Source organism: Magallana gigas, chromosome 10, assembly GCF_963853765.1.
Source record: "Magallana gigas chromosome 10, xbMagGiga1.1, whole genome shotgun sequence".
Lineage (NCBI taxonomy): Eukaryota > Metazoa > Mollusca > Bivalvia > Ostreida > Ostreidae > Magallana > Magallana gigas.
Window position 1 is genome coordinate 25,186,858 of NC_088862.1, and position 24,731 is coordinate 25,211,588.

A 24,731-nucleotide genomic window follows, 5' to 3' on the forward strand; every position below is an offset into this window, starting at 1 on the left:
ATCAGAATTTTAGCTATTCTCGTCAGAAAACTGTCGTCAAAGTTTTTGAGAAACAAGACTTCATATTGTAATTATCTAAAAGCAACCCTCGCTGTACATCCATTTTTTCTTGTTTTTGAATCTACGAAAACATGTCCGGACAAAAAAAAATACGACAAGCATCTTGCTTGAGCTCAATCATATTTTTATTAGCAATAGCTGATTCCTAGCGCCAATGGATAATTGGACAGACCAAAAGGAATTTTTTTTTTGCCTGTTGGCATCAGCCCTTCTCGGTTAACTCTATAGGATATTCTGATAAATCTCCACTCAACAAGAACAAGCTATAACTAGAAGTGGTTCTCCCTAGCCCTACATTTAGTTAATAGGAGTTTTCTTATAGAACGCAAGGCCATGCATCCCCCCCCCAGTAGAAACTTCTTACGGCCTTGCAGCAAGTTAGATTTTTTATTTGTTTAATTTTTTTTTTTCGTTTTTTTTTTCTTCGCCTGCAGGGTTCGGGGATCATTGTGCGCTCAGAGTATTATAATTTAATCAGGGGGAAATTGGAAGCGCTGTGTTGATTTGATTAAAAATGCGATAAGGATGGAAAGAGTAATTAGATTAAGGCTTCTGTAGCCTCGACTAATCTACTTTTTAATTAATCTGTTTTTTTTAAACGTCTTTTTAATGCTGTTCTTTTCCCCGAAAATTACAAAGAACATTCGTATTTTTGTCAAATTTCATCATCATCATCATCATCATCATCATCATCGTCGTCGTCGTCGTCATCATCGTCATCGTCATCATCATCATCATCTTATAGCTTTGCAAAATCCACGAAATATATTAACAATTTGTTTAGGCAGATTATAAAATGAAAATATTGATCATACTAATTAATCATCAACATTTATCTATTATCATCATTAATTCATCATCATTAGTCTCATCACGTTGTTATCATCTCCATTAATAAAAGATTACTATATTTTACTGTAATAAAAAAAGGAGTGTTTTTTTTTTTGGGGTAGCAATTATGAATCCGAACACATAACACGTTTTAGTATTATGATGAATATTTCATGCGACGCAATGCATGCAGTGCGTTTCTCTCGCTAACACAAACCTTGGCAAAGCATACCATAGCTTTTCAATGTCATAATTTCTTTGATAAAGCTTTGTGCACGGGAGCGCTCGATCGAGCTCTATATGAATTTTTTTCTTATCTTTCAAGCTTTTATCAGGGGACGAAAAAAGGTTTTAACGCCCAGAGTTACATTTTTCATCATAAAAAAAAATTAACATCACAAGTTTTTCGACTAGGGATTACATATTTTGCCTATCATTTTTACATTATAATGTTAAAAATGTAACATATTTTCTTACAATAAAAGTTTTTTTTTTCGTTAACAACGGAGGTTGTGTAATACACGCAATGATATACTCTATATCCTTGAAATTTCTTTTTTTTTTTTTTTAAATATATCGTGCGTTGCACCAATGAACAGGGAAATGGTTTAGAAATGGAGAAATTTTGTCGATTTAAAAGTGATGGAGTGCTCGACAAAATAAAAAAAAAGAACCCAAAACTACTTCTGCCTTGCCGTAACTAATTGTAAACACGGGGGCATGTTCTTATTTTATGAGGTAATGAAGAGAAGGAAAGATTTAACCAATCATCGGGCGCCCAGATCCCTTATCTCGAGTCTCTATCAAAAATCGGCGTATGACTGTATGTATGTTTAATCCAACGAGAAAGAGAGAGAGACAGAGTGAATAGGAGAGGAATATTTTCACTCGGGCACTCAAATCGTACAATGTCGGAGGACTCGTTAATTCCGACCGCAGAATGCTAATGACTGGCAATTAATAGTGGCTCAACATTTGCATAATTCGTGGGACCTGCCTTGAGAGAGAGAAAGAGAGTAGAAGGGGATAAAACAGATCGACATGTTATTGTTTCGAGAAGACAATACGAAATGCTAATCTCGGAATATTCAGTGTGCGTGTGTTCGCCGTGGCTGATGCACATATCATAACGATATATATATACTTACTAGACAACCTATTATATAGAAAGCACGTGCTGGTGTATATTACAGTCTGCTACTGACCATTCCAATCGCTTCATAACCTTCCTATAGGACACCCATAGTATAACATCAGCGATGAACCTTTCTACAGTATATACCCTCTGTCTCTACTTCCTTGGGATTTTACTAAAACACACAACAGGTAAGAGAAAAATATATATAAACGTACGTGAAAATGGAAATCATTTTTATTTTTTATGGGTATCGAATACCATCGACTTTCAGTCATTATGTGTACTTCTTTCATTATTGTATTGTGTCAAATGAGAGAGAGAAAATGTCAAACGTTTTCTCGAGATCTGGGTTCCCCTAATTTAACCTTATAATAAACGACCATGCTGGCTTGGTCATGTAGATGGTATTTCGTGAGAGATACCTGTCCACAATAAAGGTATATAGACAGGCAAAGAGACCGTTTTTCTTGATGTGTCATTCTTGTCCATAATTCATCATTCGCCACGCATTGTTTAAAAAGCGCCCATTGTTGTTTTGTACAACTAACGATCGAAAAAAAAAAATAAAACAATAAGATTAAAGAGACCGATTTCATACTGTGGAGACTGGAGTCTGTTTTGTTCGTACCTTTAATGAACCGTAAAAAATTCAATAATCAACACACAAATGAAAAAAAAAATTCTTTGACACAAAAATCCGATGAAGCAATCACAGAGTGATAATAATGAGCAACAGAAAAGAATTTTTTGGCTCAGTCTCATAGCACAATGGGAATTTATTACGTTGAAATGCAATGGGCGGGCCTTTCGCTCTCGTAGTGATTTTTTCATCAATGGAATCGGTAAATATTGTTTATTTACTTAGTGGCGCGTTGTGATTTCCCACTGGGCTGTTTTATGGGGGGCTATAAAGAGTCTTTTCTCTCCCACCCCCCACTCCATTGTAGGTCGTTTAGTGGGTTAGATGGCCCTCTTCGGGGTACGTTGATTGGATTAAGAGAGTTAAGTGAAAGCGATTTTTCCTAGAGCAAATATATCTGTTACACTGAACTGCCGATTGAACACAAACGCCTTGTGTGGTATTTACACACATATATATCTGATCTTTACGGAATGTAAGAGAAAAAAACAAAACATAAAACAATGAGGACAGCCCCCTTGCTCATGATATAGAACGAACTCAAACGAACTTTTGATCTCACTGGTAAATAAAAGATTATTAGAATATTGAAGAAAAGACAAAAGCAAGTCAGACGTCAGACACGATGATAAACTATGACACCCATTACAAAGACTTAACTCCATGCATTTTACGAGTACTACATAAATAGTTTTACTAGAATGCGAAAAAAAATATAAATACATATGAAAAAATAAAAATGAAAGCAAATTTTGAATCGCACATAATATAACTCATTAGGTCGCGACATTATTAAGATTTGTATATTTTCTCCAAAGATGCAAAGATTTTAATGCATCAGTGCTGTATTTCGTGACAAATTGATACATCAAAGTCAAAAGTCAAACCCACAAATCAATTCCCCAAAACAACTTTATTAAAAAAAAATATATTGAGAGACATGGAGTGTTTTGTGTTTTATGTATAATGTAGGTTTATCGACTTTTTTTGCCCTTCGGAACCAGAACGGTTATAATTTCAACCCGTCGCCAGTTCATAAGCTCTTTCTATTTTCGCAAAAAAAAATGCAACAACATTTTTTTTTTGGGGGGGGGGGTTGTGGGGTTGTTTTAAGACAAATTCCCAATACATTCCTAGCCTCGTATCCCCACTAACTTCTTTTTAGAAAAAAAAGAATAGAAAACAAAATAGGAAAAGAAAAAATACATACAGGAACCAATTTTATTCCGATATAGTCGTCGATGTTTATACACACGGAATTTTTCCCCTGGTTTTGTTTGTTATGAAATTTGCATGCCTCAGTATCAAATGTGGCCAGGCTCTAATGCAAGACGCATGTAGCAAGTATTTGATCCTAGGCCCAGACAGCATTGGGTCTCCATCATAGCTCAACTTCAGCAGAAAATATTCTCTTTGAGGATACTAGCATGGAAGCCAACAGATATATATATATACGCGCTTCTCGCTTCGTGGGCCCGAAATCAAAATAGCGAGGACTCCAATATCATTGATTCTGTAGTTATTGACAAGTGCATGCATGATTTTGTTTGATGTGTCGGAAATTCTCTTTTTTTTTTTTTATTTGTTATCAAAATTGTCGCTGAATAAAAATACACTCCACTTAGTTTAAAAAGTATCTAAATAAAGTTAACAAAAAAGTAATATGAAGAAAAATGCAGAAGAACAAGATGAAAGAAAATTCTGAAACCGATTATTTTTTAAAAAGCCGGAAACACGAAAAAAACGTGTACATTAATACAAGTTCCCATCGCAGCGCGATGTTGTACACTTATTCATGAAAAGCTATATACAAACTAGGCACAGATTAGAAAATGCATGTATAAAAACTCTAATAAGCTTCTGAATAAGATGTTCTGCTGTCAAGAGGGGGATCGACGCGGTTATCATAGCGAAGACGGTGATTGGAAAAGGGGGGGGGGGGTTGCCAACCTCTGAAGGACAAGCTTCTATAACCGCCATCTCGACGCCAAAGTCTTTAGTTAATTAGTAGATTACTGATAATAAATCGCGCATAATCAAGGCCATAGCGCGCTCTTCACACAATAAAGCTCATCGAAGTAGGATCGGAATCAATACAGAATTTGGCAGTTATTGCAAGATGGATTTTCTCGTCTCCAGTTTCTTGTTCGATTTGATTTGGGGTTGGGGGGTTAGGGGGTTGGGAGATGGATCTTGCAGTCCTGATATATTTGGCTTGAGGATCCAGTTTTGAAAGATGTTAAATCTTGCAATTAAATTTCAATATCCTGAAAATCCAGTTTTGAAAATAATAAGAAAGGGAAAAAAATCGAATAGGAAAAGATGTTGAAACGAACAAAACACCATGCCTTTAATGTTTTTAACTCTTGCAAAGCATGTGGAAGCAAAAATAAAAACATTCACAGAAAAAGAATTTTCCATTCATGTTTTTGTAACTCATTAAACAGACGACAGATAAAAATGATTATGTGATAATTTCCTGAGTGAATACGGAACAAAATCACGCAAGCTCTCGTCTCGCGCGCGAGGACGAGATCTTTCATCTTCAATAGGAAATGAGAAGACTCAAGCGTGCGTTCGGTTTACTAGATCTCGCTGTAAATTATACAAATTTACATAAAAAACTGATGTTCGTTTTAAATTGTTTATGAAACATTGCTTCGTACCGCTACTGTGTGCATTTGTTTCTTGTGGAAAAGGAAATTATATTGAAAGGTTGTTCAGGAAATAACAAGCCAAAAAATAAAACAGAGAAAAGAAAAGAAAACTTAGTTCACTGAAATTTAAGGATTTCCTAGCAATGTTGCCAAACTGATGATTATGCGTTAAACTAAGCGAGAATTGAAACAATGCAATGGGCGCTAATTGAAAAGTACAAGGCAAATAAGCTAAAGGGAAAAGTACAACACATAGGTATATAATGCTGACCCAAAAGACATCGCAATTAAAGAATTCTATGTTGAATATCTTTATGAATTTACTTGTAAACATCTGCGACAGTATTCTTTTGAATTTAGAAGCGGAAATAAATAGTTATTAGATATGCATTCAGACCACGTATTGTAAGAGATTGATAGCTTCTGTGATGAAATAGAAAGAACATCTGCTGCGTAGAAATACATGTAAATAAATATAAATAATTGCACAAGAATTATTAATGTATGATAATTACATATGTGCGCGTAGCAAAAAATGAACCGTCAAGCCAGAGCAACACACACACACACACAAGACATAAATTGGAAAATATTTTTTATTTTAAAGTCAGTAGAACTAGTCTGAAATAGTTATCGCGTGAATCATGAAAACACTAGGACAAGCAGAGATGATATTACGGATCCCAAATATCATATTTAGAAAAATGACACAGAGAGAGAATATGTCCTTGTAATGAGAAGATAGAACTAACGCGCAGACCACTGGAATATTAAATGAATCCATAAATGATGTATTATAAAGTAAACAGAGCGTGACGTGATTTTATATAAGCCTCATAATTCTTAGTTGCACACGCTTCGATTAAGATGTCGTAGATTTTATATAATTCCGTTGATGCTTTTAAATGATGGGGGATATGATGGCTCAATTTAAATATATACTCTTGCTTCTATCTCCATTCATTCATCAAAGATATCAAACTGATAAGTTTTTCCCCCTTTCAAATCTTAAAGAGAGAGAGAGAGAGAGAGAGAGAGAGAGAGAGAGAGAGAGAGAGAGAGAGAGAGAGAGAGAGAGAGAGAGGGGGGGTGATCATGTACATGGCTGTATAAGACATTATAAAACTTCATAAGCTCGTAGATAAACATTTAATTCGTCTATACATGCCCTTTGTTTTCATGTACTTTAAAAGGCTCCCATACGAGGAAAAATTGTCGTTCAATCGGGGGATCTAGATCGATTCGCCGATAAATCTATTGTGTTCATTTCCGAATGTCGCCATTCGGAATTCTGGACCCGACGGAAATCACTGCTTGTCTCGTGTCAGACCGAATTTTCTACGCTAAGATAAACCAACAAATTGGAGGGGGGAAATTTGTGAAGGCTTTTCTATAATCTGTCCGTCTAAACAATGGATCCGAGAGGGTCTAAAATTTAAATGGCCTTTCTTTAAATACGACGAAGCAACCATTTGTATTAACTTAGGGACTGAACCCTGATATGTTCAACATGTTAAAAAGCGATAAACATCTACAAACTGGTCACCTAGGTCCTTCGGAAAGATAAACGGCGCAGAGAAATACAAAGACTTGTCTCGGATTTCCCAGTGTTAAGCTTATCTTTGACCCATCGAGGAATTTCGAAGGGAATAAAATATTTTAAAAGTAAATTCATAACTCAACAAGTTTTTGAAGGGCATTATAAAGAGCGGTTTTGACAGTTTTAATGGTTTCAAGTTTAATATTGTGGGATTTGGTTGTTTAATAACGAAATGGCTCTCTCTCTCTCTCTCTCTCTCTCTCTCTCTCTCTCTCTCTCTCTCTCTCTCTCTCTCTCTCTCTCTCTCTCAATGTTGGAAAGTGGTTGTGACAATTTTAATGGTTTTTAAATTTTATATTGTAGGATTTGGTTGTTTAATAACGAAATATTCTCTCTCTCTCTCTCCCTCTTTTTTTTTTCTTAATGATAATTTATTCCAGATTTTTTTAGTTTATCCATATGTATGCCCGGCGGCCTTGCATGTCATCTTTCTCTCTCATTACAATGCATAATATAACATGCCACCGCATGACAGAATACCGCTTCCTTAATTTGTGCAGGTGCGATTTATGGACACGTGCTTTGGAGGATTTCTCAAAAATGTCCTATGTTAATTTGCATTTGGGAGCATGTCGTCAAAGCAATTACCACCAATACACACATACTTATCTCGTCAAGAATTGATAAATAAAACAATATTGCTTTTCTCTTCGTCCTTTATGTAACTAGGTGGAGAAATGCGTTGTAAAAAGGCGCCATAAATACTGGTAATAAATTGTTTCAATACTGGAGAAAAATATTCGATTTCTTCATTCTATGAGAAATGTAACACGAGAATTAATATAAAATAATATTGGATTTTACGGATGTTTTATCATTAATTATCGCGTATTTTACATGTCGTAAAATGGTCGGAATTCTATGTCATAAAATCAATTATCGCACAAAACATATCTATCTCGTCAATGCTACTGAAGCATTGTGTCTGTATTTGTTTTAGGAGAGCATGTCGTATATACAACTGCCACAAAGCATTTATCTTGTCAAAGCTAGCTATGAAGATCGATTTCTCTTGACAAAATACCGAATTTCGGCGATGTTATTTCATCAATAAAACGTATGAGACTTTTTTGACAAGCAAAATGCTTAATGAATTGGCATTAATCTCTCTTAGATGATTATATGCTCGAACACTCCCTCGGTCTTAATTCGTTGCTCATACTGTAATATACAGAATACACATATCTGTGTTAAAGGCAACAAAAAAAAAACCCACTTGACAAGATTCGCAAAAAAAAACCCCACTTGACATGATTCGCAACGGATCCAGGTTGAATTCTCGATCAGGTTCTATAGATATTTCTATGGAAAGCTACATATATATACATGGTTTAATCAGTTGGAGAAAAATGATTCATATAAAACGTTCGGCCTTGTAGCTGTGTTAAGATTATGTGATTTATTGGTATTTTCGTCAGGGTGGTACATATTCGAAATCGCGATGAATCGAATTGCTCTGTTTAGATGATTCAAAGACAATGCTTCCTCTTCGAAAGATAATATATAAAAACCCATTGGATTCCGCCCGCAGGTGTATCAACAGTTAGACTCTGCGAGGAAGCCTCAGGCATCATTATTTGAAATTGAATTTCATCTCTCATCAAAACTCAAAAATAACATTGATATCTGGTTCGCAATAAAACCTAGTACGTGGAATAATGAACCCAATGGAAGGCATATTTCCAATCAAGAGTGTTTGTATATATTGTTTGGTATCAGCAGGGAACAATTTCGTTTCCCCGTAAACCACCAAATGCATTTGTTTTATGTGTGTATATATATACACAACAAAATTAAAGATAATGGCCGATTTTGTTCCTTAGTTGACCCGTGCATCATTTCGCGCACGCACCTGTTGTCAATATTACATTAGCGCAGTGATAAATCATTAAATTGTTAAGCCGGGAGTTTGAATTAATGGGGAGCTTCGTGTTCATTTTGTGCCAGGTGACATAACTAATGCCCGCCATTAGCCAAGTGTCGCTGCAACATCAAGTTGCTAGCATTCTTGTCTGCGCAGACACAAAACTATCAGCAGGTCTTTTGTTAGTTGTCAACGGAAACAGAAGCTGCCGTAATCACGTTCCGGACGAGATTACAAAACAAAACAAAAAAAAAAGGTCTCGGGGGTTCCAAGAACACAAAACTACTTTTGCACAACAGAACATTTTTAGGGTTTGGTTCGATAGCATTGTGAAAAAGTGCTTTCCAAACGCATATTTAAGCACGCGATTTGGGAGATAAAATGTTTGCTCTTACTTTAGGTTGGATTAACGATAAAAAACCCTAAATCTCCCCGCTTTCGTGTTGCTAGGGACGGGACAACGTTTTATCGACGGGGGTTGTATAATGAGTTTTGGAATCACGGTTTCATACAGATTTCGGGTTGGTTAGGGTACTCCGGGTCTACAGCATTAACTGTTCCTTGTCACTTTGAGTCGGCTTGACACAGCTGGTTATTTTCAAGTTCACGCAAATCCCTTAGACAATTATTTTAAAAAGTTCGAAGTTAAAGAACATATACAATATGTATATACATGCATGATGTGTATGTACCCCGGTGTGTAATGTAGTGCTATATCTCTCAGAGAGAGAGAGAGAGAGAGAGAGAGAGAGAGAGAGAGAGAGAGAGAGAAAGAGAGAGAGATGAACTTGCAGAAAAAAAGAACATAGTGTATATCCCATTACAGGATTTTAAAGAAAATAGGTAAAGAGCTTGATTACACATTTGAGATTTACATTTACTTACATCAGCCTGTCAAAATTCACGTAAAGTATGTTGAATAAGAAATAAAAATGAGTAAAAAAATAGACAAGGTATTTTTATATAGGAGATTGTTGTTTTGGATGCTACACTGCAAAATATTTGGTCATTAATCAAGAAATTAACTATAGATTCATCACTCTTCTTTATTGATCGCAATGGCAAGGGGAAAAAGAAAGAGAGAAACTACCCAACTTCACAAAAGATATAAAAGGAGCTAATTTAATAACAGCCTTCAAAATATTGCGTTTTTTGGCAAATATTTCTTCATTAAAGAACCATTTATCACTTCTTTCGTTATACACACGCCGCTGACGTCTTTTTGCCTCTCCAAGCTTGCAGACAAAGACATTGCAATATCGAATTCCTAAAGAACCCGGTCCTACATCGTTAAGAAAAAAAAAACGCCACGAAACAAGAAATCTTCGACGAGGAAAAATTGAAAAATTAGCCGATATTACCTTCATTATTTTGACAAGTGGTGTGCTCGGTATTAAAGGCAGTCTTGACATGCATGCAGAAGTTATCGCGATTTCATTTGTTCCGAAGATGAAATTTTCATCCCCTCTGACGTAATATGGGATGTTTCTCCTGTATTTTTTGTACAGTTACACGAGACGAAATTCTGTATTCTTTGTGTTTTGGCGGAGCCGCATCTTTGGTCTTTTGTTTACTTAAAGATTAAGATCGCTACATGTATGTTTTTGGATTCCAACTTCTTTTATACCTTCTTGTCTTTTCCCCCCTTCAAATACAGAAGAGTTATACATGACGACATACGAGCATGCACATTGCTGCTTCTAGTTATCTTGTTTATAAATCCTCCTTATATTTTTCTAGCTTTGAAACAATGATGTATTGTGACAAACATGATTCGACGCAAACAGAAGGGGCCCTGTCTAAAATAAATTGCAAGAAATTTTTCGAGGGCTCCGAAAACATACCTACACATCCTTCTCTACTCTAAGTGGCAAAACCTTCCTCCAACCAATTTACTCTAATCAACGTGTTGTTGAATACTAGCCGACTATTCCTCACAATAAAAAAAGGAACCCTTCAGAGAGAGCAAATGTCTTGGCAAGAGCAACTTGAAATGCTTCTTCATTCAGTAATGAAACGGAGATCAAGTTTCTTTTTATCGTTTGTAAAGCAACCATGTTGAAGTTTTTATTGAGAGATTTTTTAGGGACAAAAAAAAAAAAAAACCGGAGCGCCTTGTGGAATGGCTTGTTTTATGCCACCGCTTCTCTCAACGCCGGTCTCCTTGCTATATTAATGTGCATAAGTTTTATTTGATGTAATTAAGTGATGATTAATGCCGAGGTTAGAACTTTAACACGTGCCTCACAGTCTTATGTTTATAAACGTAGGGTTGCTTTATAGACATTAGATGCATCTGGCGGTCGTAACATCTATATAAAAGTGTCGATACTTCAGAAAACAACGAACTTTTATATCTCTAAGAATTGTTTATATCTCTTGTAAAGTATGAAGATTTCTGAATAAATTTCAATAGGTCGAGTTTAGACAGCGTAAAATCTTACTTAAAATACCATTTAGTAATAATATGCAAACAAATTATTTCCCCTTTGACATTTGAAAACGGTTACAAGATTTTTTCAAAGAACTCAACAACAGTCAACCAAGAAATGAACTGCAAATTCGAGATTCGTTGCAGTGTAAATTATAAATTGATTTGACATATTAGTTGACTTTGAAATTTAGACACACCTCTCTCTCTCTCTCTCTCTCTCTCTCTCTCTCTCTCTCTCTCTCTCTCTCTCTCTCTCTCTCTCTCTCTCTCTCTCTCTCTCTCTCTCTCTCTCTCTCTCTCTCTCTCTCTCTCTCCACAACAACATATCTTAACATATAGAGAACGTTATCGGTGAGAAAACCCCAACACACGATATCAAAAAACAGAACTTAACTTAGACTTCGTTCAAGTAGGTTCGTTATCTAAATTGACTGCACTTTATATAAATTGAGACTTGTTTACCCTCTAGAAATCTCTCTCCCAGGACTCGGTCCCGTAAGGGGAATGACAAAACAAGACAAACACGATTTCACATAGGGATGACATGTACATGAATTCGAACACATTGACGACGGAGACACGCTAAAGATTGGCGAAGATAGAGAGAGCTAAGCCAGTCATACTTTCAGAAATCTAAGTCCTTATACCGTATACCTAACAACATGCAACTGCTCCAAGAGCGCGCGTGCTCTTTGCTTCCCAATTTTTAATACTTCTCGTGTACCGTTCGTCTTTTTTTAATTCCGGGCTCTCCCTTGATTGGCAATCAAGAGATCTAGGAACTAGGGTATTTCTTAACACGTCTAATTAAGTTGAAAAGAATTTAAAGATAACGACTTAATTTATACTCCAGAAACGAAAAGGTTTTACGTAATGCTCTCATTTAAACGTTTGGAATTTTCTCTTAATCCCCTGTTCGCTAGTTCGCCTTCAAAGGCAAGTCTTTAATACTTGGAGCGCTAGCCGGAATTAGCTGTTGAATCATGCAAAATTCACAAGGACTTATCTGTAGCCTCTGCATTCTTCATAATCTTCAAATAATCCATTCGAAAGTGGATTCATATCTCTTATCTTCAGAACCGAAGGCCTGAAAGCTAAAAGTCTTTGACTTGGAACTTTGAATCTGAAATTAAAAAATGAACTCTTAAATTACCATTCGCACGTAAGTTGGAGTTGAGATTAAATTATTACTCTGCAAAGTTCTGCTATGTAAAAATCTAGCAAAACTTTCATTAAAGACGCAAACTTCATGGTATGGTCAGAAGATGCTTTTTATATTGGTTAAAGCCAGTGTCCGTGATCATATGAAATATCTTTGATAAAAAAAAAAAAAAATGGTGAAAAAGCCATGCTAATTGATTGAGGAAAGACATATCTTGTATCTTCCACATTCTCAAAACTTTTTTGCAGCGAATATTTTTTTTAATGTTCATGCACGAATAGCATGCAATGCAAAAGCATTCCGCAACGTAGTGTTAAATTAGTCATTTAAGGTTTTTTTTCTCCACAACCCTTTAAAACATTATTTCACTCTAGTTTTCTCTTTTTGGAACAGAACTTCTGCATGCACGATGGAGAAATGTTTGAGTCGCTTGTGAATTGCCAATCTTAAAGAGGTTTTTTTATGAACTTATCACCATTAACAATCAGATCGAGTTTATTCGGATGGGTCTAAAACATGTCTTCTATTTCTATCCGCTGTATCATTGGGCTCATAAAAAAATACGCGTTTCTGTATATATCTCGTCCGCTTCGGTACACGCTAAATGTGATCGTAAACTGCTACCATCAATTTTACAAACTTCAAGTGCTGTTTTTTTTGTGTGTGGAGGTAAAAAAAAACCCAGTTTATGTTTTATTTAAAATTTTGACATGATCCCTGTTGTTATTTTTTTGTAATCTTCCTTTTCGTATGTGCACGTGCTAGGAAAAAAATGCATAAACTCTTTGTAAATGTTTCCAAAAAATTGACCGATTAATCTATGAATAATGTTGAATCCAAGTCAATTGTTTTGATATGAAATGTTATAAGTCCTTAACGAGATGAAAAAAAGTAGGTGTACACGAGTAGAATTTATTATCTTTGGTCATGAAATCTAATTTACCCGAGCTTTTAAAGTAAATTATTTATATTTGTTAGACGAAAATCCTTTGAATAATACTACTTTGGTCGCATTTCAGCTTTGAAATAAACGATGATCATTTCGAAGTTTTATTGCCGATTGTTCTTTTCCCAATTCGTCATTATTCCCAAACACGAAATATCCCTTTCATCAACTCAGAAAAAATGAACGCCACGTATAAAAAACCTAATCCCAACCCTTTTCATATTCTGTCATTCAAACAAGATTAAACATGGAACAACTCAATGACTTGATGATAAATCCCGAGATTAGAGAAGCGTCTACCGATAAATCCCGAGATAACCCGAGGAAATCATTTTGAAAATCATTGATGGTAGACATAGCGGCTTCTCTCTCCCTGTTTTCTAATAAAATCAGACGTCAATTCCTTTCAAGTGCGCCTGTGATGTACATTGTCAAACAAAACTACGAACCATCTTGAAATGTTTTTACAAGTCTGTACCATAATATGATTTGCCGGCGAATTTTGCGAATTGTGAATTTGTAAGAAACGCAAATATGGTTTTTGTTTTTTGTCTTGTAATTGGTTACATATGACTGTCTCCTTCAAGAGTGGCGAAATGTCTGGGAATCTTGCATTGCAAAGTTGTATTGACTTGGAAGGATGAAGACCTCTTTTGATTTTCGGAAACTTGAAACATTGACGCAATCATCTGTCAAATTAATTCATTCTATACAAATGTGTGCTTCATTTCCTTAAATTATTCAAAAATAAAACAGAGGCTGAGGGAAGAGCTTTTGTTCTTCTTCAAATGCTTATACGATTGCTAGTCGACCACATTTATGTTTCACAAGGAATACGTTATTAACAACTATAAATATGATTAAAAACAAACCCAAACCGCACAGCTAATAAGAGGCTCGAATGCAATATGGTACCGTATTCAATGATGATGTAAATCAAGATAACTCCGCGAAATAAATCACCCACTCGGCCTTGTCACCTGTTGATACTCCGAGATACAAAGATGTTCCATTTTTTATAAAGTATAGCACAGATGTTTTATGTAATGATTGATATCAACAAGAATCTAAAGTTTCTCTTCCATCTTTACATCTTTACATCTTGGGTCTTATTTTCCCATTTTTTCTTGTTGACAAATCCATTTCGATGTAATAAATCATCAGATACAAGGCGAGTTTTGAAGGGCTGGTTCCGAACACCGATGCTTTTAAATGAAGTACTGTGTCGTCATGCGTGACGAAATTGATGCCGTAATGAAAAGGTTCGACAAGCTCCAAGTATGATATCTTTATTAAAAGAAAACCCGGAATAAATATATGCAGAAGGCTTTAAATTGACTTTAAAAGGCGTGTAAATTGCATTTTTGAGGTACTGTCGTGTATTAGAAGTTTTAAAAGGACAACATAGTTTCATTTTATTGCAATTTGTTATAACAGAAAACTTATTCCCTTGGAAATATTTCCTTGGAAGAATAAAGATATACGTAATAAATTGAGTGCAAAACTGATAAACGGCATATAATCAAATAACAAATATGTAAACGAATTCACAAAATGAAGTTAGTGACATACATGCAATTAAACATGTAGATTTACGACTGTTTGTACAGAGAGAGAGAGAGAGAGAGAGAGAGAGAGAGAGAGAGAGAGAGAGCTTTTTATGTGGTTTTAAAAAATGAAGCTCATTAATCAATGACAACTCCTTAATGTGCTCACATTGTTATGTCAGAAAACCTCAAATGTTTATACGACTGTTCGTTCAGAGAGAGAGAGAGAGAGAGAGAGAGAGAGAGAGAGAGAGAGAGAGAGAGAGAGAGAGAATGGGGTTCAAAAAAGAGATAACGCTTATTTATCAATGACAACCCCGTCAGTGTCTTTACAAAACATCGCTTCCTGCCTAGTTCTGCTGTGGCAACATACGTTTATCTCTTGTCGAGATGTACGTCTAAATCTCATACAAAAATATTAAGGAAATCCATCATCTGCGAAGGTATTTATGAGCTGCCAAGCAGATTAAAAATGAGTTGTCTGGCAGAGAAATAATATTTTCCAGTTTTGCATTTTAAATGTTCATTTTAATAAATATACACCTCTCTAGGTGAGCAGTTGACGATGCTATTGTGTTGTCTTAGGTATGATTTAGGACACAGCCACTCAAACGGTTAATAATTTCACCTGAAGAAATTTCCCATTTTAAAATATTTTGTTTATACAATTAAAGAACGACAAATTGACATTCATCCCCTAAAGTACTTCTAGTTGTAAAATTCCGGGGGTTGGGGGGTTGGGGGGGTTGTTGTAGTAGTTGTTGTTGTTGTGTGTGTGTGTATTTTTTGTTTTATGTACCTAAATAAATCTTTGACATAAATAAAATTGTGGGAAGCTATGCTTCTTGGGTATGACACAAAAATGGGCCGTTTCACACCTTTTGTTTCTACTTTCTTATTGTCCTGTCAACTCTGTAATATTACTATATTGATGCATGTTGCATTGTTGATGGTCACATATTTAATTTTGATGAAGAGAAGAATAGATTTCTGCACGTTGCCATGAAGTTTATTGTTTTAGCATAAACGTTAATGATATATCTTCACACGATTTCTTATATAAAGTACTGTTTTTCGCGTGACCCAATATTTGAAACAATGCATTCAGTGAACAAATGTTACTTATATATAGTGCATACGGGATTTTAATTTAAAGTACATTGCAAACAGATACAAAAGTTCAGTACTTTTAATGATATGAATTAGCATGTCACAAGTCCATTTAATAATTCGTCGGATTCGCATTGTGTTCGATTCTTAAATCTCTGAAATCAAGTGAATATATGTATTATTTCAAATACATTGCTGGTGCTGCGTCATCATATCAATTATAATAGAACAATTTTTTTTAAAGAGGACTATATATAACTTATCCAATTTATTGTGATTTCTTTAATTTTTTTGTACATTTAATTATTTTTTCAAATACCGATGTGCATTTCGTGGGCCGGTAAATGTAACTTCTTTTGAGTATAGAAATTAATTGTACACGTACATATGTATATATGAGGATAACATTTTGTCGAGTGTATACACAATGTCTTGATCTTAATTTGATTTGATTGATTTTAACATTTTTTTTTACCTAATTTACAATTGGGATTGGGCATGCACAGAAAGTTCTGTAATTTAGATCTCCCTCTCCCAGAATCTATATTTATTCAGGTTGTATAATTTATTGTGATACGTACCTCGGAAAAGACAATATGTTAATGCCCCCGGAGATTTTGACAAAGATACATTCACCTTTAATGCAAATATGCTTAAAAGTCTTCTCTTCTTTTTTCGGTTATAGGGCTGAATTGTGATTGTACGACCCAAGAATGCATGGATCAAAAGACCCGGATATGCTCGGGCTTGTGGTGCTACAGCGAAACTTATAATGGATACGTGGAGACCGGATGTTTGGATCAGCGGCAGCCATTATTGTGTGAGAACAGACTGTCCTCCAAACTTCCGCAGCACCGAATCTCTCACTGTTGTAACGACAGGGATTTCTGTAACAAAAATGTAGTGCCAACTCCGGCCCCACCACGAAACATTCACGGTACAAGCTGTTTACGTCTTTAAGCACGTTTTGTTCATATTTTTTAAGATAAATAAGGGGATACTTCTTTCTATATACTATAATTATGCTTTCGAAAAAATTGTATTCTTTTTCCAGTTTCGAACCTAATTTATTTTACATTCAACTTAGTGACGACTATAATTCAACACGTATGTCCTTTTTGTATTGCAGAGGTAATTGAAGTAGACGAACCAGAAGATCCAAAATATGACAACGCAATATTAAATGACGTCTTATCAAATAAAAATGATGACGTAAACTTGTTAAAGCATGATGCAGATCATACGGACTGCCCATGCGCATTAAATGGACCAAGTAAAGACAATTCCAAAATGTTGAACCCGATCTACATTGCAGTTCCGGTTGCAGGAGTTTGCGTACTCTTGGCTTTAGTCATTTTTGCCATGTACTTACTGCGCAGGCGCACTGATTATTACGAGAGGTATAACTATCCTCGAAATGTGACAGTTCCGCCATGTCACATGATCAGCGGTGCCAAGCAAAATTCATCTCCATGTAAGATAAACAGATGCACAGACAGTGAAAGGTCGTCTGCAAGCAGTGAAACAAGACTGTTCCTATAGAAAAAACGGGTCAAATAAGCAACACCTAGTGGGAACATGTTGTTCTATTCAGCAAACACTCAGATGACGTTGGATATGACGTCATGTTGGCTTCATAAGACTTATTAAAAACCCAGAGGATATTCAGATTTTACACTGCTAATGTGTAATGACGGAGAAGCATTCTATGGAAGGAAATAAAGAGTCTCTAGCTCGGCAGGAAAGGAAATTCTCATAATTTAAGGATCTCGATGTGAAAGTGACGTCATTTTCATTTCTAATCAGTCAAAAACATGATCATATGACTTATAACGATTTTGTTTTTGTATTAACACGTTACGCATTGGTACAAAATGTTATGTTGAATGATGTGGGAGCTTGTGTCCTGTGTATATGTGCTATTTATGTTTGTGAGTATATGTATTGAGAAATGTTTGGAGTACAAATCTAATCTAAAAGGGACTTTTTCTGTATATCATTATTACATGGTATGGATGCGATATGCGGCTGGTGCTATGTTTTTTTTATATTATAAATCTGTAAATGTCGTATGAAACCTTGCGAAGCGTGATTGTGCGTGATCAGATTAGGAGGCGCAATCCTCTGCATTGTTACCTGAATGAAAGACTGCCTCGTTTTCATCCCGCTTTGAATCTCATTCATTACTTGAGTGCCAAATGCATCCTCTTCAGTCTAAATATTTAATAACAATTGATTTTAGTGTGCTTGAAGTAACATGATAATTGAATCACAAATTTCAAGCCCTAGGGATCATGAAAAGAAGGAAGAATCACGTTTTGTCTCAGTTTTGCATTAGAAAAATGTGCGCGGCTGAGAATTATAGTGCGCTCGTCTTACTTTCATGCCTTAGGTCAAGTTGCAAAGACAAAGCCACATCCATGACAGAATAAATATCCTGCTTGAAGTTAAAATTATTTAATAATTACTATTTTAAGTGTCTTTCGTAACTGTCTTGCCTTTGGTATGTCAAAATACCCACTACATGTTCAAGAAAAAGGCGAAAATATGTTATATAGATTGTATTTGAATTTTAAATTTGTTGCCTTAGCATTTTAAATATTATATGTGTAAACTGAATCGATCCGAGCTCATTAAAGTTTAACTACCAAAAACCCATTAAACAACTCAGGTCAAGGATGCATCAGAAACATTCATATTGATGTAATTAGTGTTGTCTTTTGATTCTATGAATCTGCATCATGTATCATCATCATTAGGGTGGGAAATGTGAGAGCAATGTGAGTGTTCGAAGCTTTTGCAGCAACAGCCCTGGTTAATGAATGAATGTTATTTTTTATGTATGGAAAGCCTTGTTGGTCACAAAAGAAATGTTATTTGAAAATAAAAACTATGTAAATAACGATTACTTTGTTTGAAATTTATTTATAGAAGAACATTCTAATATATATGTCTTGCCTTTATGCCAAGAAAAATGGAGAAGAAAAAATACAAATGTATAATATGTTCCACTGTTCTAGATCTGGCCTCAGAATCATGAAGCAGTTTCAGACTTGGGTCAAAATTTCAGTCAGTCATGAAATAGTTGTTAATGATAAAATAACGATTGAAAATTGTAAATAACAGCTTTATGTCAAGACACTTTTAATACCATTTCAATTTTGTCAGTGTTTTCAATCAAACGACGATTAAAACAGTATACAATTTCTCACTTAATTCTAAGATTGTTTCATGATCCTGAGGCCAGTCTAGCAAATAGTTTGTTCCATGTTACGAGAAAAAAGAATAATTCGAAACATCACTTTAACAAGACAGGTTTGTTAAACATTAATTGAAAAGAACAAACTCACCACTTAAATAACCCTGTATCATATAATTCATATTCATCTAAAAGTATTCTGATCTTTACCTCAGAGTATTATTGTGTTAAAGTGGCTAGATGGTCAACAAGTTATTCATCAAATCTACCTTAAAATTTTAGAAATGGAGTTTTGAGTCAGGAACTTAACTTGGTAAAAAAAAATCCATTTAACGGTTTATCAGCTTTAAAATTTGAATTATTTAGAATTAAAATTCTAATATTTTTCTATATTTTTATACAAAGCTCTTCTTCTTAAGAAGATTAAAATAGTTTAAAAATGGCCACGACCATCGAACCCTCTTAAATTGATCTAAAATAACAAATAGACAAAGTATGACAAAGATACAGCTCACGTTTCCAGCTCCAATGGAAAATCCATGAAAAACAATATTTACTTTTAAAGATTTACAAGGTAAATTGGACGGTCTAAACCATATAATTATAGTCTTTTTGCAACACATCCATAGTTACACCTCACTCTTTCTATCCGCTCAGTTTTGATCTCTATATCTTTTCAAGCCATTATAATATCATTGAACTGAGCATTTTGTTAAAAAAAAAACAACAGTTATTGCAAATTCACCAAAACAAAACAAAACAACCAACCAAACAAACAAACAAAAACCAAACAAACAAACAATAATAAAATTCTGAAATGCTTCATCTCATATTGCTTAGATATGCATGTAAGAACTGCCATTGATAACGCCCGTTTCCCGCCTTCATTTTAACGTCCAAATATTTTGAAATTTCTATTTGATATTCAAAAACAAAGTCATCTACTTAAATGTTAAAATAAAATAAAAATAAAATTTGTAGTCAAATAACTCATTTTTAAGCTTATAAATGTTAAAGTATTTTAATCTCTCACATCACGATAACGTCAAATGAATATACACAATTTCAAATGAATAAGTTCAATGTTTTATACATATGAACGGGTTTCCTATTTGAATAATGGTATATAATATCTTGAAAGTGTAAAAAAAAATCGCGAAACACAAGAAAGAAAAGAGCTAAAGTTATACTCAAGAAAGACAACTTCAATATGAAGTTGACCTATCAAGTAAAACAAATCGTCATTTCAAAAATGTATCTAGCAATACAATGTGTCCTTTTGTATAATGAATCACTGCCCGCTCCCACACATATAAAATCTTAACGATGATGAACATCCCTATGAAATATAAAGTGTGATTAAAAAGTTGATACTTTCAAAACAACAAAAAATGCAAAATATGAACAAAAATCGCCTTAAAATACATTTTTGTATTTGTACATATCTAATACTTGCAGATGATTATGTACACATATTGATTTTTATGCACATTGCATATATATATGTTATATGTATAACATTATCGAATGTAACACGAAATCTTATTAAGAAAAAAACTGAATTAATAAAGAGACCACTGAATGGGAACATCAATCATTGTTTTTAAAAATCAAAATGTCACATTCAGCTTCCACGAAAAAAAGACAGTAAGTTGTTTTGAATCAGTAAGTTGTTTTGAATTTTCATATATAGTACATCACATTCAATATATACATGTAAAACTGTTATTTAATTGGTAAAGGCTTTTCAGCATCATCTAACTAAGATTTAGAAAAATTCTCCAATGTCTTTTTGGATTTTTATGAGTAATATTTTCGATATGTAAACTCGTTACATAAATTCGTTTTATTCTTTACATACTTTAAGAGCCACATGAACTGTACTTGTTGAAAATCGTATTTTTTTCATTAAAATCAAAATTATATTCAAATTGGTTTTTCCTCGCCTATTTTTAAGATTTATTCGATCGTTTCCATTGTATTTATAAATTGTTGAAAAAAGATATTCTTATACAAATTATGCAACATATTTCACCGTTATAAAGAATAAACAATTGTTTTAATTTTACTAAAAACTAACAATACATTTATATGTTTGTTAGAAGAAAGCAATTTCACGTAAGAATGAAGAGGGATAACTCGAATTGTAAACGAGTTCTCAATGGAAAGATAATCATGCAACTTTCTATTTTGTGACCAAAGAAGCTATCATAACGATTTTGAAGCAGGTTTAGATAAGTGTCTCCCCATCCTAATCACTAAAGTATAGTTTTAATACAGACGAGGAAGAGGCTGGATTCATGCAATTTACTTTTATCAATATATGTTTTTTTAAAAAGATATCTTTCAAGAAAAAAATGGCAAGCAAAAGGAATTTAAACATTTTGTTAGTTTACCCAACGCTATCTTAAGACTTTTCTACCAGAGTACATTTGATGGAGTTTGACCCACATCCTATCATGTGTAGTTTATCTCGTTATCAATCTCAACTGGACTTTTGACTGGGTGTCTCTCTTTACACTTCTGTTCTTATGGTTTCTGGACTCGCAATGTTATTTTAAGGTTTGTGGTGTCTAATTATATATAAAAAAACCCAATCAGTTGAATATATCAATGCAGAAAATTAGAATCTTTTTTTTAAATTATATGTTTTTTACACGACTAAACTATAAATAAATCATTTTTGACATTTAGATTCTTCTTAAAATAAGGTCAATAGATTGAACAGTCAAACAACTGTTTGTTTCACGTTGATACTTATAAAACAAAGTTTAATGGGACAGACCGATGGATAGAAAAGCAAAATATATTAATGGGACATACGTTTTTCAAAATGAAAATTCTTAAAACCAAAAGGGGGAGGGACAGGTTTCTTCAATTTTCCATTTCACATTAGTATTTTCAAATTGTTTTATACTTGCTCATTAAAAGTGGAATCAGTTGCATTCAAAAGTATATTTCTATATACAAATTTTCATAGGTTGATGTAATATAGGTTTACTAGTATATCAAGAAAACCTTCTATGTTCCCGCTTCATGTCTAAGACACGCACATAATAATGAACTTTAAATCATGCAAATTTACTTGCTCATTATGACTTGCAATAAATATGATATTTTTTTTAGGATTCGCATAAGTTAAGAAAGTGTCTGACCATGGACCCCCGCCAAAGTGCCCAGGATGTTTTGCGGTGTCATCTCTGTGAGACCCCGGTTCCACCTTTGTACTGCAATATATGTAACATACATCTGTGTTTAGTTTGTGTTGGTAAGCATCTTTTAGATGACACCACAGAACACAAGGTGGTTCCATTTAAAACGCGAGGAATGATTACTAAATGTAAAAAACATTCATCAAAAATATGTGAACTGTACTGTGAACACTGCGACATTCCTATTTGTTCACTTTGTATTGCCTCCAAGGAGCACCAAACCCATAATGTAAATGACATAATGAATGGTCTAAAAAAGATGACTGTTTTGCAGCAAGATTTACAAGAATGAGAGAAATCCATTTTTCCAAAATATCAAGAGATTGCATCTAGTGTATCAAACCAGAAAGCGGATTTGATCAAACACTCAGAGAAAATGACAACAGCTATTAACAAACATGGAGAAAACTTGCACAAAGAAATAGACAACATTATCAAAAAGCTAAATCTGGTCTTGATGAAATGAACTCCTAATATCTGGCTTTATTAAGGAAACAGGAAGATAAAATCGCACAAACGATTTCTGAAATCACACAGCATTTCTGATCTGAAGAAATTACGGGACTTCCGTGATGTTAGCCTTGTCTCCTCCTACAAATCCAGAAATGCTGAACTCAGAAGACTGCCTCCTAAACTCAAATTTTCCTTACCAAGTTTTACCCCTCGTGAGATAAAAAAGAACAGCTTTATAAACAATTTGGTTCATTTTCAAATTTTTCTATGAACACAAAAGAAACTGACTACGAAATTGATTCGTTGGGGGCTAAGTGCTCTCTCCTAGACAGAACTTTCAATGATGTACCAAGGATCGTCCGGAGATAATAACTGAGTATGAATATTTATTTAGTGTGTCTTTTTTGCAAAATGACCAAATATGGGTGTATGGTAAAGACAACAAAATTAGGCTCTACAATATCAAAGGAGTCATTTCAAATCGAGAGATGGCCAAAGGGCATAGCAGTGACAAGTAGCGGGGAACTCGTTTACACTGATGACACATTGAAGATAATGAATAAGACATATCTAAATTCAGATGTCGGACTTAAACTAGCGGATTGTATACATTGTAGTGTCTGTAATACCTTATATGGCGACCTCCTTGTTGTCAATCAAAAGTTGTGCGTTATGATTATGGGTTATTAGAGACACAATGCATTCAATACGGTGACGAATATCTCTATTTATCAAGTGGTGGCCCTAAATAGATGGGTGAGAAACAGGATCCTAGACATCTGTGTATCTGACTATTGAGCCCATGCGGTAGTGGTGGTCAGTCAGGCTGGCAAATTCCGCTTTACTTACACTTGTCTTCCCACCATAACCAAAGTACCATTCTATCCATTCGGTATTACTACAGACAGCGTGAATTTCAGTTATTTACCAACATCATACAGCCTCACAGGTTATAAGCCCTTCGTATTATTCACACCCGAATATACAAATAAAACTCGTAGCCCCTTAAAGTATTCCTTTTGTCGACGTTTCAGCTTATTTGAGTTCATGATATTTACATTTTACATTTTGTATCATCGAGTTTGTAAAACAATCCATAAAGTTAGGAATATGATCTCAATCAGACGTTCATCGTAAATCTATTGACAACGCACCAACCAACCAGTACCTCTCTGAACATACCTTCTTCCACTCCAAAAATCACGAAAACTCCTGGTTCCGCCAATGGAAACCTGTCAATATACATCTGATCATGTGATCGAGCTCACCCAGGTAGCGAGACCAGGAAAAACGCGTTCAACGATCAACATCGAGATTCGCCTGTGGATATTGAATGAAGGTGCGTATTAAATATATATATATATATATATATATATATATATATATATATATATATATATATATATATATATATATATCATCTATAACAATACTAAAGATGAAAAAGCACTGTCGGTTTGCATTATGTGTATCTACATTGCAGAACTAGAATTTTTCCAGGTATTTTGATTATTAGAAAAATAATTAATGGAATTCATAAAATCATCCAACTCTTTGGCGCTTCTATTATATGCTTATTTTAAAAATGGACACATCAAGACCTCAAAAAATTGATGCATATTAGCAAATATCGGAAAACTAAAGTTCGTAACCTGAAAGGGAACAAATATGATAGTTTCTTCAATACATTAATAACTTTAAAATTTATTTCAATTTGCTGTTTTGTTTTATGATTGCTTATAAAAGTGGTTTTAGTTGCGTGCAAAACTTTTGTTTTGTTTTGTCAAAAAGGCTCTTTTATTCCCTAATGCCCTCCACTGTATTAACATAGTGAAACGGTGTCCTTGCATTATGTTTACACAGTAAAGGCATATCTTT

The 24,731-nt window shown here is 34.3% G+C and overlaps 1 protein-coding gene across 1 annotated transcript; it reads left to right on the plus strand.

Annotated features, from left to right (window-relative positions):
- Positions 1 to 1,737: 1,737 nt before the first annotated feature.
- LOC105335957 (uncharacterized) lies at positions 1,738 to 18,069 on the plus strand. The gene is made up of 3 exons (XM_011440101.4): positions 1,738 to 2,217; positions 16,675 to 16,926; positions 17,119 to 18,069. The coding sequence occupies exons 1-3, from the start codon at positions 2,151 to 2,153 to the stop codon at positions 17,529 to 17,531; spliced, it is 732 nt and encodes a 243-aa protein (XP_011438403.3). The 5' UTR covers positions 1,738 to 2,150; the 3' UTR covers positions 17,532 to 18,069.
- The last annotated feature ends 6,662 nt before the right edge of the window (positions 18,070 to 24,731 follow it).